At 40.7% G+C, this 18,676-nt stretch overlaps 1 protein-coding gene across 1 annotated transcript in view; it reads left to right on the top strand.

Moving 5' to 3' along the window:
* Positions 1-17,769, top strand: part of POPDC1 (popeye domain cAMP effector 1) — a 28,608-nt gene extending 10,839 nt beyond the window's left edge. The window contains exons 5-7 of the mRNA XM_077779987.1: positions 2,232-2,399; positions 3,291-3,432; positions 17,532-17,769. Coding sequence (XP_077636113.1) covers positions 2,232-2,399; positions 3,291-3,432; positions 17,532-17,656 — 435 coding nt within the window. The 3' untranslated portion in view covers positions 17,657-17,769. The remainder of the gene's footprint in view (positions 1-2,231; positions 2,400-3,290; positions 3,433-17,531) is intronic.
* Positions 17,770-18,676: the final 907 nt, after the last annotated feature.

Here is an 18,676-nt window from a genome sequence, read left to right as displayed (position 1 = left end):
CAACTCCTCTTTTAACTTCTTTCCCCATTGCACATGAATTATGTTTTCCAAAGTCACAGATAACCTCTTGCCAAATGAAGCAACAGTGCTCGGTTGCAGGGCTGTGCTACAGTGAGTACCAGTGCTCACCCTTCTCTAATTATTCCTGTGGAATAGTATTTAGTCACCTTGCATTTATTTGCCCATATCTTAGCGTTTCTGGGAACCCCTAGTACTGGCTTGACCTTATACTTCTCTTCTTAGAAATCTNTTTTGTAACACATCTTTACTTATTACCAGCTTTCTCCATTAAGTGTAGGCTTCATGACATTGTGTTCAACTGTTGTTTGTATGAGGAACTTTTGATGGACTCTGAGCCAACCTTGTGGTCACTTAGCAAAATTACTTTCAATGTGATTGTGTTGGTGAATATTGGACACATTGGGTAGGATTTGGCTGGAAATGTCGGGGCTGGAAGTCAGAAGTACTCACGTCACCACTAGGTAACATGTGCTCATGAATAACTTTTGGGTTCTTCTCATCTGGCATCTGAAAAATGAAGAAGAATATTACTTGCTGTATCTGAAAGGCAATTTTGAGGATCCACTTATAGATGTAAAAGCACCTAAAAATATTTAAAAGTACAATACGCTTTTAAAGTGAGTGGTATTACGTGTGACTGTCATTCCCTAGAGATTCTCTACTGCTTTCCCCTGTTGTGTATTTATCAAAACACTTGGTGCCACCTGAGGGCATCATATTTCTTTATTTATTATCTACTTCCTTCACTAGAATGTAAGCTTCCTAGGGCAAGGATCTTGTCTTTCTTGTTCACAGTGTAATGTCTATGCCTTTAACAGTGTCTAGCATAAAGTAGGTACGTAATGTACATTGAAAGAATGAGTAGAACTTTGTGTCTTATCGAGTCATAGAGTTGGTAATGAATTTCTTAAATCCAAATGTGTTTGGTTTTTGGAGATTCCTACTCTCAATACAATAAATAAATGCAAGCTTTTTTTCTAGGAATATTGACCCATTTTTTAAAGCAGTTAAACCCTCTACTTTGCTACAGGTCAAATTTCAGCCATTAACATTAGTTTAGAACCTGGGTTTTCCATTTTGTCTCTTAGTAGACAAAGTACTGCCTCATAATCAAAATATGTTTAATTTTGTGACAAACCAAGGGGAAATTGGAAATATTTGCTCTGACAGTCAGATATGATTTCATGTCAATTCAAAAACCCTTCATTAATTGACCAGGACAGGCATTGGGTTTAATGTTGAGGATATAAAAATAGTTGTTGCCTTCAACAATATTTGTGTTCATTTATTAATTCCTTCATATAATAAATACACACTGAGCACCACTCTGTTGGAAGCTGGGCAAGCAGACATAAGATGCATAATCCCTGCCATCAGATTGGAGGTGCCTGGTGGAGACAGATGTGTCCACAGATGAGTGTGTGTTCAGTGATATGAGTGCCATATGAAGCTCAGAGGAGGAATACTAACTGATGGAAGGGGACCGCCATGTGGGAAAAGGCTCCTGGCACTGAGTTGTGAGGCTTAACCTCTCACCCTGGAGAAAGGATTTATTTGAAGAACTTGAGCTCTACGCAGTGCAGTTACAGTGTTTCACGCTTTCCTGTGGAACAATGCTCAAGGAAAAGATATAGTTTCCCAATACCCTGGACCTAGCCCTGAAAGGTCACACTCAAGAATTATCTATGACAGAAGGATGCAGAGAAGGACCCTCACTAGCCATATTCCTCAGCAACAGCCCAGACCTAAAACCAATTCATAGGAGTCTGTTTTCTTATTCACTAGTATTCATTTGCAGAGTTGGCTGGGCAGGAGATCTTTCATCTATAAATTGCCTCATGAATCTTATTAGCTCAGTTCTCTTGCTTGAAGCCGTATTCTTAAACCTCTGTTGTAATCATCAGTGTGTAAAGAAATATTTAACCATAAATTATATGTCTAATTGGAACATTGGTCTAGTACACTCTATAGCAGTGTTTTTGACACCAGACCTCATAGAACAGCACAGCAATGAAACTTGGAGAATTTGCTTTTAGTCTGCAGATTTCTTGGTTTTAAACATTATTTTATTTTAATTTAACTAATATGATAAATCATTCCTATAATAATATCCACTAACTTATTCTACTCTTCCTTTCCCCCAAATTATTATAGTCCTAATTCATATATACAGATGTACTTTTTTCTTTCTGTGTTTGTTTCTTGGGCAGGTCACCATCATTGCAGATGATAACTGCAGATTTTTATGCTGGTCAAGAGAAAGATTAACTTACTTTCTGGAATCAGAACCGTTTCTATATGAAATATTTAGGTATCTCATAGGAAAAGACATTACCAATAAGCTCTACTCGTTGAATGATCCCACCTTAAATGATAAAGTAAGTGTTTTTCTGAGGCATACCTCACTGTATGCAATATATATTTTTCTGAATTTTAATTAATTAATCATAAGTGAGGTGGCAATGCTTGCAATTTAGAGACCTTCAGGGGAATCATTTCTCAAGAGCATGGAAATATTTTGTAATTATTATATTTGCCATTACCTGGTGAGTTGTCTTCAGATGTCAGGGACCTCCATTTGTGGTGATGTGGTGCTGATCTCTCATCAAGAGTCAGTCAGTCTAAGGAAGATGGTAAGTGAGTTGGAGGGATGGATGGGAGGTAGAGTAGGCCAGGGAAGACGGGGCAGCAGGAAGGTTGCAGACTGAGAAACACTGACAAACTCAGACGAACAGGAAGTTTGCATTTTAACCCTGGTGTCTTACATGTCCTCCTGGTCGAGCCCCCTTCCAGAAAGCCCATAACTGACAAGAGGGGGAGGGGAGGGAGCCTGTGGCAATCCAGTTAAGAACTTCAGAGCTGTATGGATCTTCAACAATTTGCAATTTGATCTTCATTTCCCCACAATTGCGTAGAAGGAAATTAAAATGATGACAGAAGAGAAATCGCAGAACATCAATTCTGTGATAAGTAGCAATCTCCAGGGACTATGCATATGGGTATGTGTTCTCTAACATCTTCTAGTCTAGGCCCTTTGTCAAATTAGGTTGGTGCTTGTCATTTTTCATTTTAATAAATAAGCTATTGAGTATGTTAAATTTTTGTAATGTATGTATAGTAATAGCTTATGATAAAGGTTATACCTAACATTTTTTGGCCACTTACTATGTACCAGGTAGTTTTCATTTCAAGGAAAATAAATGCTGTTTACAGGGAATGTCTGACCTAAGTCCCAGAGATCTCTGAAATCTTAAACCTTTGTTTTGTAGAAGGCCAAAAAGTTGGAACACCAGCTCAGCCTGTGCACACAGATCTCCATGCTGGAAATGAGGAACAGTATAGCCAGCTCCAGTGACAGTGAAGATGGCTTACACCAGTTTCTTCGGGGCACCTCCAGCATGTCCTCTCTCCGTAAGTTTTTCCACACTGATAATACTCCAGGACTCTGCTGGATGTCATTGGAAATAGACAAAAGACAACTTTGATCAGAAAAGTAACTTTGCAAGTAAAGATTTGGCAATCTGTCAATAAAAATAATAATTTTTTTCTTCTTTTTATGTTTATTTTTGAGAGAGAGAGAGCACGCACAGGTGGGGGGGGTGCCGAGAGAGGGGGAGACACAGCAGAATCCAAATCAGGCTCTGGGCTCGGTGCTGACACAGGGCTCTAACCCATGAACTGTGAGATCACGACCTGAGCCAGATGCTTAACTGACTGAGCCACCCAGGCACTCCAATAATAATTTTTTCTTGCTTTTCCTTTTCCATATTGCACATCCATTATATCCAACTTTAGAACTCTTATTCCTGTTTCAGAAACTGTTCCCTTGTTTCGGCATGCACTTTCTTAAATACGGGTTCACTGGGATAATGTGAAAGAGTCCATATGGTTTGCTGGATATTCAGCATTATTGTTTTCATGATTTTCATGTAAGTGAAAGCCTAGACCCAGCAGTGTGTTAAAGATGATAGGAAGTAACTGTTGGATGTTTTACTGCTGACTGGGTATCAGTATGAGCGCCAAGAGTTAACAGGTGTTCGGTAATGGAATATTCCTGAGGATGAAGGAAACCACTCATTACCCCTGTGAGTTACCTCTTTCACACACACACCCACCAAGAGGCGAGTTTTCCAAGATTGGAAACATTAAATCTTTTCCAAGATTTAAAACATTTTAAGTAAGTAACATTTCAAAACAGAGATGTTGAAGATTAGTAAGTAAAACGGGAGAAACTGAATTATTTTAAGAATTAAGTGCTTAAAATTAATGTTTAAAATTATTGTAAGAATTATCCCAAGATTGGTAGTATAAGTAGAACTTTGAACAAATTCATTTGTATTTTTAAAGTTTTTTAAAATGTTTCATTTATTTTTGAGAGAGTGCAAGCAGGGGAGGGGCAGAGAGAGGGATTAGGGGATCTGAAGCAGGCTCTTCACTGAAGGCAGTGAGCTTGATGTGGGGCTTGAACCCACAAAAATGACCTGAGCTGAAGTCAGACACTCAACTGACTGAGCCGCCCATATGTCCCTAAGTTTACTTTTTATTTTTATTTTGAGAGAGAGTGCATATGTAAGCAGTGGAGGGGCAGAAAGTGAGGGAGAGAGAATCCCAAGCAAGCCCTGGGCACTCAGTGCAGAGCCTTATACAGGGATAGAATTCACAAACCATGAGATCGTGACCTGAGTCTAAGAGTTGGATGCTTAACCGACTGAGCCACCCAGGTGCCCTGTGAACAAATTCATTTGAAGTAGCAACAAGTCAGACAGATTCTACCACTGCATAAACTAAAAACTATTAATGTTTCCAATTGTGTGTTAATCCAAAATAACTTTGAAGGAAATACAGGTACACATTGAACAATCCCTAAATGTTTATGTAAATTATCCTGTAACGTTGGATGCTTCAGATAAATTGGATTAAGGATTGCATAGTTGGGAGAGGCTGGAATTGACAAAGCCATGTAGGCGTAAGCTTCCAAAGCAAAGTCTAGGCATAGAAATGTGTTGTGGACCAAAAGGAGATTTTGGGAGTAACACAAGTGGGAAATGGGAGATGGTTGTGTCTTATTCTAATGTAACTTTTGCAAGTACTGACTGGGGCCGACCAAACTGCAATCTGCCAGCATATCAAATGCCTTATCTGCCAAACTGTTAAAACAGTTTGAAGGTCAATAAGCATTCTCAAATGGACCTATCTTAATGACATGTACAGTGATTACTATACAATGAAAGGTCTGCAGGAAGAGAATTAAATAATAATTAATAAATTTTTATTTTTCTATGGTATTTCATTGTATAATCTAAATCTTTGGGGAGTAAAATAACATTTTAGAAAAAATGTTTAGAGTATGTTGTTTAAATAGAATTAAAACATGTGTTTGAGATTAACATTTGTACTGTTTGTGCCACCAGAAATCTACATTTCCAGGTGGATTGGTCACCCATGTTGTACATACAGACTTGGATTCAAATCTTGCTCTAATAATTAATAGTTGTGGAACTTGGAGTCTCCAAGTCACATGACCNCTTTCTAACCTGACGTGAGTTGTGATATCTCATCACAGGCTTGGTTCTGGCCACAACTTCTCGTCTCTTTCCTTCCCTCTTCGTTCTAGTGAGTCGTGAGTTTAATCCAAACAACCATTCTCTGCATGGATAATTGGTACTTCTGTGTTTGTACAGAAATGTGCTCCCCTTGAGTGCGGGGTTGCATTTTACTTCTCAGGTCCCTTGTCTAGTTGTTTTTCGCTGTGTTAGAAATATGTACAACCTGGGGCGCCTGGGCAGCTCAGTTGATTAAGCGTCTGACTTTTGATTTTGGCTTAGGTCATGATCTCGTGGTTCCTGGGATTGAGCCCCTGCCAGCTCTGTGCTGACAGCACAGAGCCTGCTTGAGAGTCTCTCTCTCACTCTCTCTCTGCCCCTCTCCTGCTTGTAAGCACACTCTCTCTCTCAAAATAAATAAATACACATTAAAAATAGAAATATGTACAACCTGCTTAAGTTGCTTATTTAATTATTTTAGCCTCAGATTTATTATGCAAAATCTTACATATCGATACAAATGTATATGGCTACACGTGAGAGCTTATTTTTGATTGTGGGTGTATGTGAATTGCACAACAAAGCCATGCTCATATGTAATTTCCTTTGACCAACCCTCCTTCTAAGTTTCCTGGCTTCGCTTCCTGCAGTTTCATGAAAGACATTAGTACTTGACCACATCATGGATACTATGAATTATTTAATTCATCCTAGCATGAAATTCATCAGAAACTAGTTTCTCTTTCTTAGGTTTTAGCTCAGAATTCCTGGAGTCTGGGTGTTTTGTTTTGGTTTGGTTTGGTTTTAGGGTTCTTTTTGCCAGGCCCATCCATATGCCATCTACTCTTCCATAGTACAGATTATATTTTATGTAAAACAGAGAATATAGAACCAATCTCATAAGATTGTTGGGCTGGAATAACAAAATTTCCACTTTCTGACTATGTGGTAGGTCTTCATAACTGTGAGGCCCATAAAGCAAGTGACCACGCTCTTACCATTCTGGGTTTCTGCCATGCACATGGGAGCATTTATGTCAGCCTTACTCATCAGTGCTGGCGGCTTCATGAATGCTGAGGAGAGAAGGGAGCAAACATTTATGGACAAGAGTAGCTATTGTTTTTTCAGGTACTGTCTGTACATAATCACATGTAGTCTTCATTGTAATCCTGCATAGAGATGCATTCTAGCTCTTGCTAGAAGATACAGCACTACTTCCCAAATCCCTGGCTGTGATGAAGGGGCTGCTCTCTCTCTCAGGTGTACACGGGGTGCTGCTCCAGGTCTGTGTCCTCTTCACTCTGGGATGCCACAGAGCAGCTGCTGTTTGGGTCATTGTCACTTAGTGCAGAGGGTTTGTTTTGTCTTGTTTTGATTGTTCTATAGAACGTTGATTCTGAAATGTAAATGTGAATCACTTGGAGATTTTATTACAGGTTCTAATGCAGCAGACTGGGGCGGGGTCTGGCGTTCCCATGTTTAATAGGAGCCCCAGCGATGCTGATGTGGCTGGTCCCTGAACTACACTTTGAGTAGTGAGAAGTAGGACTCACTCCCTACAGCCTGTAATTTTGCTGATCGCCTCCCCGTGGCGGTGATTAAGATGTTTCTTGTATTTCCCATCTACTGGTAGGTGGATCTACAGGCCGGCATAGATTCCTGTGAAGGCACGAAACAAAATTGCTGCTGATCCTATTTCTTACGTTGTGCTCCATTTTTACACATGTCACATGATGCTAAGTCCAGAGCAAGATCTCTACTCTTTGCCACACAGATTCTGCCTTCTACTTCAAATGATCCTTTAAAGACAAGAAAGTGAAGTAATGAGATAGTCTGACAAAAAATTGCTTCCTACCTGTTTGTAGCCTGTAATCCAATTAATTTAACTCATTTTCACTTTCCTGTTGCTTCATTACTTGTCTCATGTTTGGAAGTGTGATTATGGAACAGAAGGACAGGAAGGAAGGAGACGTCCAAGAGGTGTGGGAAGGATTTCATGCCCTCATGTGTATATGTGTTGCCGAAGCGAGCACTCATGCCCTCATGTGGACAGAAGCTCTCTTCTCTCCGCTCCTGGATCAAGTGCTCATCAGCATACCTCGCCATCTTCTCTTCCTTTTGAGGTTTAGCTCCCTATGTGGTGTAGAAAACACACGACACACAGATTGGTTGTACTGGACAGGTCCGTTGCTGATGAGCGGCACCGAGTACAGCATCGTCATGGCAACTGGAGAGCATATTATGCTTCCTTAAAAGTTGTAGAACTTTATTTTCATTGCTTGGGGTTAAATAACCTATTGTTTCGTTTGTGTGTTTGTTTCTTAAATTCTGAGGCAGTATAGGCAATGCAGTCTGTTGGAACTCATCTTTGAAAGGTTTTGTTAGTTTAAACCATGTATTTTTTTGTAAGTTATAATTTAGTAATAATAGATAATTGTATAAATTTATGAGTTTTAAAGATACTACAACATATTTAGAGAGATACTTCTTACTGAGAAAAAAGTCTCTTGAGATTTTTTTGTTATTAATATCAACATAGTGTTCTGGACAACCTACTAATTTCATAAGACCTACTTGCACAAATATGCTTTAAGTTCGCTTGCATCTGGTTAGTATTCTTATCTGCAAAGACGAATAGCATATCTGACATAATGAGTTTCTCTCAGCCATCTTTCCCGTTTATTTACCTGGAAAGATAGAAAAAACCAATACAGAATTCTTAGTTTCAAGGCCAGTCTCATGAAATAAACTGTTCAACTCAATTTGTATTCCATTCCCCCTTATAAACAGCTGTGCACATATAAACAAGCTTTCCATGGATTTTATGGAGAGGTAGAAAGGAGACATGATCAGGCAGCAGGAATACCCAGGGAACAGTTCGCAGATCCACCAAGAGGGCTTAGAGAAAAGCAGTGTCCCTGCTTTGTACGTAAGTAAAAAGTGGCTTAGGGAGGTTAAGTAAACAGGGGTCAAGGTTACTGAGATAGCTCTGAAACAAAGAAGTGTTGAATTTGTTATATGTTCTTGTCTTGCTTTTTACTGTGCAAATATCTATATCCATGTGGGAATGATAATCTGTTCAGGGGTTCTTACCCGCTGCTGTGGCAGCAGCCACGTCTGACCATGTTCATAGATGCTCTCATGTCATCTTCACAACCACCCAATCAGGTGTGTGTGGTGTTTTCCCCTTTTAAGGTTGAGAAATTGGACATTTCTCTCCTCTGGGTCCTTGGTCCCCCAGCCAGTAGGGACTGTGCTGTGTGACTCCTGAATTCATCATCACCAATCCATTCGCTGCATTTTCACTCTATTTTCACATAGTGTTTTCTCACCTGTAAAATGACAGTCAAGAGATTTTATACAGTTACACATTTTTCAATAATAAAAGAATTAAAAATTAACAAGTTAATACATACACACAGATAAGTAGTAAAATAAAAAAAAAAAATTTGCAAAGAAAAGAACTGACCCCCTCCAACCTATTTGCTCCCTAGGAGCAATCACATTGGAACAATATTTGTCCAAAATGCAAAATAATGTCCTGTTATTTATTGATTTATCCACTTAAACTGTATCAACTAATCTAACTTAGCTCATTTTTAAAAAGTTTTTTTAACTTTTTTTATTTTTTTATTTTTTTGAGAGAGCACAAGCAGGGGAGGGGCAGAGAGAGAGGGAGACACAGAATCCGAAGCAGGCTCCAGGCTCTGAGCTGTCAGCACAGAGCTCCAACTCACAAACTGAGATCATGACCTGAGCTGAAGTTGGATGCTTAACCGACTGAGCCACCCAGTCGACCCTAATAACTTAGCTCACTTTTAACTTCCCTTTGCCCTTCTGCTCAATATGGTGTTATCACTAGTTTTTATTCTTTTATTATATACCTTTGTAACATTAAATAATACATTTACATCTCAATTTTGTTTTCTCTCTGAAGCATTTTTAAAGGTGAGGACATTAGCATCTCTACCCTTTCTTATTCTTTCCCCTTCTACCTTTACATTGTTGTGGGTCTCTTCCTTAACTTCTAAACACTCAAGGTTGATAACAAATATACTCTGTTATCTCTTTTTTTAAAAATATTCTTGTCATAAAATATACATGACATCAAATTTACCATCTTAACCATTTCTAAGTGTACAGTTCAGTGGTATTGAGTACTCTGTTCTCTTTCATAACAGCAATTAGGTCTTCCTTGCTTTCCCTATGATTTGTTTTGCAAAGTTTAAGCAAATAAACAGAGTTGACTTTATTACCCTTTATTCAGAACCAAATAGTGGGCTACGGCTACATTTCTTTCTTTTTGATTTCAGTCTCATGATTCCTGTTCTGTTCCAAGGAGACTGTTTCTAGTATCAAGTTCAAATGGGTTCTCCTCTCACACAGAGCACAAAAATCAATCACAGTTTACTTCATACCTGACCCTTTTTTTTTTTTCCTGAATGTTTTTTATTGCCTTGCATCGAGGGCCATTTTATTCACCATATCCCTAGTATCTTCTAGCTTTTTGTTCATTCTGTCTTTGGGTTAAAACCCAATTTATTTCTTCTTAATGTCTGAGCAGGTGTTTCATATTTGAACCATGCCTTTTCATACTGCTTTTTGTCTTTATAGATATTTCTAGTTGCCTTTCTTTTTCCTCATCCTTGAATTTTTTTTTTCTTATAACTCTACTCTCTCAGTACATCAATTCTGTGTGCCCTTTTTCTCAGAGATCTTTCTCACAGAACCTCCCATTCTCCTATTTCATTTTGGACTGGTTGTTCCCTGGGTCTGTGCACAGGTGCCATCCTGGAACTGGCTTCTGGTTCTGAGTTTATCCACTATCTCCATGATGTTACAGCTTTCTCTTTGTGAGCAAGAAGGGGCTACAGGACTTCCACTCTTCTTTGGCTGCTCACACCGTGCAGCTCAGGGCCCTGACCACCCATGGGAGTAGTTAGAAATTGATCTGGGAATGACCCGTTGGGCCAGAGAAAACCTCATGGGAACCACTAACCCCTTTTGATCTCTCTATTTGCCATAATTTGCCATAAACTTCTTTGCTTGAGTTTTCAATGCTGGTGCTGAGTTTCTCCAAGGGAAATTAGGTATGAAAGCCATACTAACCGTCATCATTATTGTTCAGAAAGTTTCAATCCAAACACAATCCTTCAATTTAAAAAAAATATTATGATATACTTAGGCAAGGCAGGAAACGGGATGATAATCCTCTCTAGCAAAGAAACCATTAAATCCTTCCCTATCCCCATTCATCAAAAATTGTATAATCTAATTAAAATTCTAAACCCTTTGTAAGGTTTTTAATTACTTGCTAAAGCAGTTGGCCAGATGGTTAAACATAATAAACATAGGAACACTTTGAAAGGAATGAGGAAAATGTCATGAAAGTTAACAGAAGAAAGGGGGAAAATCATATAACATTATATTAGATAATTTACAAAAGTGTTTGCTCTTTTTAAAATTTGTGGTTCTTAAGCAGAGAGAAAAAGTCACTTGACAAATTTCATATCATGATATTCTATTTATTTGAAGAGCAAACTTGAGGCTGCTTATTCATTCTGTGGAACAGGTGTGACCTTCACTCTGAATTTAAGAACAACAAATATGTCTATTTACTTTGACTTGCTAAGAGATGCCCTCAGGTCCTCATGTAATTAGAAGCACACTGAAATAGAATAAGCTTAATAAGGACAAAATTCTGTCAAAAGGAATTTCTCTTCCCTAATTTTTCACTTCTCTGGCTATCCGAATTTTGACTGATTGTTACATAAGATCTCCTTGGTCTGGATGTAAAAAGCCTTCCTGTGTTACTTTGGGAATGTTAGAAAGACAGGAAAGGGTCAGGTGGGGCAGGCTAAGCCCCATGACTTGCTTATACTTGCAGGACACACAGCGGGCCTCAATGCAAACTCCTGTCCTCCTCAACTAGGATCCGGCACTGGCTGCTATCTGAACAAGTCTGCTCAGAAGAGACTCTGCTTCCAAATCTTCCACAAGTGTTGTCACCCCCTGTGATCTGGCATGAGTGAAAGGGGCCACTATTTGGTTCAGGGCTCTTACTTCTAAACCTACATCTTCTACATCAAAGCCTATATTTTTGAGTTTGAGTTTTTCTTCCTTCTGCTCAGGATTGCTGACTGATGCTGCCATTCTCTCTCTCAGCTGAATACACTGAACGTGGAGCACAGCTCAGAGGAAATTCTGCTCCGCAACTGTGCCTTCTCGGTGCCTTGTAAGAAAGCAATGTTCTGGGTGCATTGTGATCTATGGAAGGGATGTAGAAGTCTTTTTGACAGAAGATTTTCTTGCCGTTTGGTGTAATAGATAACATCCCCAAACAACAGTAACTCTTGACATAACTGTTTAACAATTTCACACCTGATAAATCTGTATTGCAGCTCAGCCTGAGACTATTTGTTTTACATATTTTTATAATAAACTCTGTTAACTGGCACCCAGAGCCAAGTAGAAGATGATTATAGCTCATAGCAGAAAATAATGCTAATTATCTCTTCTTAATTATAATAAATTCCAAAGGATGTAGCTAACCACTTCTGTCTCCCAGCTGTAAATGTGGTCTTAATGGAAGAAGGATAAAAATCAGTTTTCTGGAAAATTTATGGATATAGAATGATTTGCCTCTCTAGAATTGGGAGGAATAAATGAAAAGTAAAGCATTGTACAAAGGTCACGTATCTCGTGGATATGTCCTTGAGGGGCAAAAGTGATTTGAAAAGCACTTAAGTAAAGATAAGCTCCATTTCTTCCTCACTCCTCTCCTCATGCTCTTTCCTCTAGGTAAGGTTGGGCCTTCTGGGCAAATTTTTGCTGATACATCAGTGCATAAAGTTAATGAAAAACCAGGCAAACTTGTAGAAAGAATTTATTAATGCTCAGCTTGTGATATGTTAAGATGGTTCCCTTGAAGCAGAAAAGTCTCTCTTTCTCTTTTACTAGTTTTTAGGGGGTTGTTATTGTTTATACTCCAAATTGGGTTTGGATTTATTAGCGGACAAAGAAATTCTTTCTAGCGGCATAGTAATGGCGACTGAGTCTTTCCACTGAACCAGTGGGTCCCCTGCCAAGGTCAGAGGGCATAGGGTCTAGGGCAGGTGAGCTCCTTGTTCCTCAAAGCCTGTCTTTGTCCTGGCTGTCCGTGACAGTGACAGATCCACAGGTAGACCGGGTGAACATCACCCTTGGCCCTCGGAGGTACAGGAGGGTCAGGCTAAGTGAGGTTGGGACAAAGCATGGGCACTCTCTCTGCAGCCGTGATTCCTACTGAGGGTTCAGGTGGCCAGCTGGCACTGGGTAGCTTGCCGTGGTTACAAGGCAGGCTGAGTTCCTGTTGCCTTCCAGGGCACCTGCAGGGGGGAGGGAGAGCGCCAGGGTGCTGTCATGGGAGCTGGGACCAGAGAGGCTTGTGGGCGCCGACCCAGCCACCAAGCCTGAAATGAGAGTCTATCTAGTATCCTGTGAAAAGAATGGGAGCAGAGCTGTTAGGGGCACCCGATTTATCCTGCCGGATCTGATTGTGCCGAGGCAGTTCACTTGCTGGTGAGGAAGGTGTTCACCCACAGCAGCCTCCCCACTCTTTTCTTCCACGGGCTGTCCAGGTTGTCTTTGCTTTCCCTTCTGAGTATAAAGTAAAAAATAGTATGGATGTGGTGAGCATGAATTGCTCTGAAAAGTGTGCTGAGTTCCTGAGAAATAAAATAAGATCGAGTCAGAGACCCCATTTGATCCAATTTTATTTCCCTACCATTTAACCCAGCCTCAAGTGCCCTGCCATCACTCAGGGACTCTTTTTGCTGATTGGATGAAAACTCTGTGGCAGGTGATGATGATACTGCCGAGCCTACTGATGTTTACCTGAGGGGACGGCGCTCTTGCCCATGCTGTGAGCACTGTCCAATCATGCTATATGCACTGTTGTCCATGCTATAAGCACGTGCTATAACCTGGGCTATAAACACTGTTGTTGAGTCAACCATATAAAAATGATTTCCCTCAGTGAGCACGACACAGAATATAGTAATAGCAGTCTCTGTTCATAGTGAGGTTTTACTGTAGCTGGAGACCTGTCTGCACTTAAGGAATGCTGGTGATTCCCCACTGATGTGGTGGGGAATTGATCCATCAAGCATTAAAGGTGATGGCCGTGTGTCTTTCCCTCAGCCTCAAGATCAGCAGGAGGGGAAGAGGTCTACAGCCCTCAACATGCTTGTTTCCCATTCAGGGATAGAGGCTCGTACTTGTGCTCACAAAGAAATATAGAATGTGAAAGGGCTGTGGGTTTCTAAAGAATAGAATCTCCCCACACAAGGAATTACGGAAGACTCCAGATGAAGGTGGGGTTTGACCTTGACTTTGAGGGATGGATAGGAATTTGACAGGTAGAGATGAGAGTGGAGAGGCCATTCCAGGTAGGGAGAAAAGCAAGAGGAGAAGAGGGAAAGGAGGGTTGGATTTGGGGAGCAAAGAGTTTGCCAGAGCTTGCACTGTAGGAAGTAGGAGGCCCAACTTGGACACATGTCACTGTCGCCCCAGAACTGTCAGTGATTCCTGCATTGCTGTTTTCTTAATGCTATGTAGTACGCACCCCAGCTCTTCCTTGGCTGAGGCAAATGTACCAGGGACTGAATTAGGTCTTTCACAGAGAAGTTGAATGTTCTCGGATGGTTGTCACCACGTCATTTCCAGTTCTGTTGGGTCCCCTCTTTATTCTCCCTCAGTAGGAAAATGGACTGATTGGTGATGGAGCTGAGAGGGTGGGGAGCATTTTGGCCCACGTGTAGATAGCAGCCACAGGGTGCTATGGAATGTCACCCCTGGTTTGATAGATGGACTTAAAAACCAGATCAATTAGTCTTACTTCCCCAGTCAAACTTAACTGGGTGTGTTTCTGTTTTGTGTGTTTTACAGGTATGTTTGATTGCTTTCTATTACTGATCTGGTTTATTGCTCTTAGGTGTGCCATCTTGTTGCTTTTTCTGAGAGGTTTTTTTTTAGTTTATTTATTTATTTTGAGAGAGAGAGTGACAAGAATGAGACCATAGGAAGAAGCTGCTTTATTGTGGGAGTAGCACCAATCAGAAGTCTTGGTTTCTTGTTAAAAAAAAATTTTTTTTTAATTAAATGGGCANGAGGGAGTCACAGACTGAAACAGGCTCCAGGCTCTGAGCTGGCAGTCAGCACAGAGCCCGACGCGGGGCTCGAACCCACGAACCGCGAGATCATGACCTAAGCGAAAGTCGGACGCTTAACCGACTAAACCACCCAGGCGCCCCTCTATTTTTTTTTTAATTTTTTCTTAAGTTTATTTATTTGAGAGAGACAGACAGTGCGAGTGGGGGAGGGGCAGAGAAAGAGGGAGAGAAAGAATACCAAACAGTTCCATGCTGTCAGCACAGAGCCCATCACACGGCTCAATCTCAAGAATTGTGAGATCATGACCTGAGCAGAAATCAGGAATCAGATGCTTAACCAACTGAGCCACCCAGACACCCCTGCTCTGAGAGTTTTATCTGATTGTGGAAATTCAGCCTAAGCTAATGTTTTATGAGGCTTGACTACTACTTGAAGCTAGACATATGATGAAAGCCATGGCCAGTCTTTTTTTTAAGACAATTTTACTGCACTCGGGACAGTTTAGAATGAGAAACACAAATCCCTATTCAAGTACAGTTCCCACTTCTTTTTATTCTTCCTAGAGGCAATAATGAATTTTAGCAAGTTTTCTAATTACTCAGGCCATTGTCCTCCAAAGACCATATTAATCACTCATTTTATTGACCTACAAATTGACAAAATGATTATTACATCCCAGGCACTGATGTAAGAACTATACAAATATTAAACCATTTAGTCCTCTTAACAACCATATGAAGTAGATTATTAGCATTATTTTTATTATACAGATGGGGCAGTTGAGGGACAGAGAGTGAAGTAACTTGCCCAAGTTCACACTTAAAGCTCACATGTTCATTGCCCTCTGAGTAGACATGCCCATCAGAGGTTGTGCTTAGTGGTCATGCTGTCCTCTGCATTAAAAAGGATAAAAAGCTTTCCTGGGAGATTCTGCCAGGCTTGCTCTCTGACAGAGTTGTGTTCCTGGACCATTTTAATAGAGCCTTATTTTCTACAGTTTATATCGGTAGTTGTCTTTCAAAAGACTCAGTATTTTTATTTTTTTAAGATTTATTTTTATTTTATTTTTAAATAATCTCTACATCCAACGTGGGGCTCGAACCACAACCCTGAGATCAAGAGTCGTACACTTAGCCAGCTAGGTGCCCCCCAAAAACTCAGTATTTTAATTGACCATAAATGCTTGAAAATGAACAATTTCCATGTATGTCCAACAAGCACATTAGCCAAACCAAAGTCCGGCCCGGTGTAATTAATATCCTTTTTATGCTGGATGATGTGACTGTTGGGAGCGGCATCTCCCCAGTGCGTGACTGGGACTGTGCAGTTAATAATAAACATTCAGTGGCATTCTCTGTGTGCCCAGCACAATGCTGAATGATTATTTTGTTTCATCCCCCCAACAATGCCATGAGGCAGGTCCTTGGAATATCTCCTTCTACAGATAATGGAACCTGAGGCCTAGAGGGGCTTAGTAATGGAGTGCAGGTCATAGAGTTAGGAAGGAGCAGAGCAGAATTTTGAACCCAGATGTGTTTTCTGATCCTCTGGCCTTGACTACTCTGCACGCTGCCTGTGCTGTGTGGCTTTGCTGGCCCCGCCCCTCCTCGCTGCCGACTGCATCCGCTGTCAGCTGGCCGGCCCTGCTGTCTGCTGCTGACTCTTGCCAGGGATTAACAGCTGATCTTGATAAATTTCTTACAGCAGTTCTTCATGTTTTAGCAAGATCCCACCTCCGTCCCTTACTCTATACCAGCAAATTGAAAACTCAGGTTTCACTCGTTGTGCTTCCATTGTCAACCTCACACCCAGCCTAAGTTCAGTATTGGCTAATTGACAGCCTACGGTTCCATCCTGTTAGGGGACACCAAGAGCACCACACAGGTGTGGGTGGGGCAGAGGAGACCCTGATGGAACAAATGTGAGAATTGTGTGGAAGGGAGTTTATGCTTTCCCGGGAGTTGTTCATTAAGCACCTCGAGAACTATTTATATTTTATTTATAAAAATTCTACCATTTACAGTAAGTTCTACTCTTACTTTTAAACCATATTTTTTTTCTGCATCAATCATTTTGTCCCTTATGTGGTAAATGCTCAATAAACAGTTGGCAAATGCATGAACAAATGAGGGACTGACTGATCATTTGTTACCTGGCTCCTGCCATTGGTTGTAATGGCATCCTAAAAGGCTTTAGGCATGCTCCTGCCCCCTCTGCTACTTGAGATTGTATTTTCTTCACCTGGCTTTACTTTCCTGTGTGCTTGGGCTCTAGCCCCTTCCCCTGCCCCTGTCCCTCTCTCCTCCCACCTCCTTTCCACCCCTCCCTCTCCCGTATCAGTCCAGAGAGTGGCCGGACAGGTGGTAGCAAGATGATGGAAGGTGGTGCTATAGCTGATGTTAGCATCCACAACTTTAGGACAGAACTATTCATTATGGAAACTAGGAGTTAAATCAGCTTTTGTGGACCCCGAGCCACCATGTATGATATTAATGTAGAAAGATGCATTCTGAGTCCTAATCAGACTTTAGGGCAGCCCACTGGAAACTGCATGTGTTTGAGAAGCTCATATCATCCAAGCACGTGTAGTGGAATCCATTCCACGTGTGTTCTTACAACTGAGAGTAATTTCTTGACCTCTGTTTTACTGAAATACTGAATTGCAAATACAATATGTAGGGAAATTGTATTGCTGGTACCAGCTGTAGATTCCCAGAGAGTTTTACTTTTCATTTGGAGATAATAATTGATACATCACACCAACATCAGGGCAGACTATCCATTAAGTGGTTTTTCTTTCTGTGTCTTTGACAGATGTGCCATCCCCACACCAGCGGGGCTCTGCCAAGATGAAACCAATAGAAGAAGGGGTGGAAGATGACGATGAGGTCTTTGAGCCTGAATCTCCAAATACAGTTAAAGTCCATCAGTTGCCTTGATTGGATAGAGGAGCCAAGTTACCAGGATGGAGGCTGTCTTGAAGAGATCCTGAAAAATACCAGCACTTCTTCATGGCTTATTGATCACTCTGCTTGAGCATTGGTAGTCTGAGGGCAAGAAAGTAAGGAAGGGTCAAAACCTGCAAAGGTTATTTTAGCTCTCCTTTTTATTGATCAGCTTTTTAAGCAATTGTTTTACTGAGTCTTCTGACTAAACCTAGTTCTATTTTGAGATATATATTTTCACAGTACTTTCTAGATATATTATTGTTTTAACTTAGCACTCTGTCAATGCAAATGCCTTTTCACTTACTTTTTCCGAGTTGTGGTTCATTTTCCTCACAGTTTTTTCTCCACTGTGGCAATGGGGTTGTCTATTTGTAGTTATAATGAACAGTAGAAGTTTGAAATCGAAATTGAGATAGGATTCAGAAGCAGGGATTCTTAGGCCTTGTTCAATTGACTTTTTAGCTGGAAAATTTCAAAGAAAGACGTGATTTGACTGGCATTTTTTTATGGTTTTTTTTCCCCTCCCAGGTCAGACACAGTACTCCAGTAGATCACCTTACTTACTGGGCATTGTGTAGAGAGCTTGATAATGAATAAAACTCATCAGACTTTGCTCACATTACCCTTATATCATACTATTTATAATCGGGTCTGAAACCCACAGCTGGAAAGATAGTGGATGGAAGGATTCAGAGCTCAGTTTGACCGATGGCAAAACGCAATGTACTTGTGATTTGGAGCCATCTTGTCCTACACACCCTGGTGTGGGGAGTGCTTCACTCAGGGTAGGGAGTCAAGTGGCCAAGCAAATGTTACAGAATGAGGTGACTGAAGGAGCAATTTTCATTCTTTGGTCGGTATTCTGAAGTTTCAAGCTGTTTCTCCAGAGCTGTCGATGTCTTTTTAAAATGTGTGCCAGATACCCAGTGCCGCAGTTACAAATGTGAACACAGCTTTGGGGGCAGACAGTTCCCCGTAAGCCAGGCGATGGGGACCCAACCTAGATGTTGC

The sequence above is a fragment of the Crocuta crocuta genome, unplaced genomic scaffold (genome assembly GCF_008692635.1).
Source record: "Crocuta crocuta isolate KB4526 unplaced genomic scaffold, BGI_CrCroc_1.0 scaffold147, whole genome shotgun sequence".
NCBI classification, from domain to species: domain Eukaryota; kingdom Metazoa; phylum Chordata; class Mammalia; order Carnivora; family Hyaenidae; genus Crocuta; species Crocuta crocuta.
This window is presented reverse-complemented; position numbering and strand designations above follow the sequence as displayed.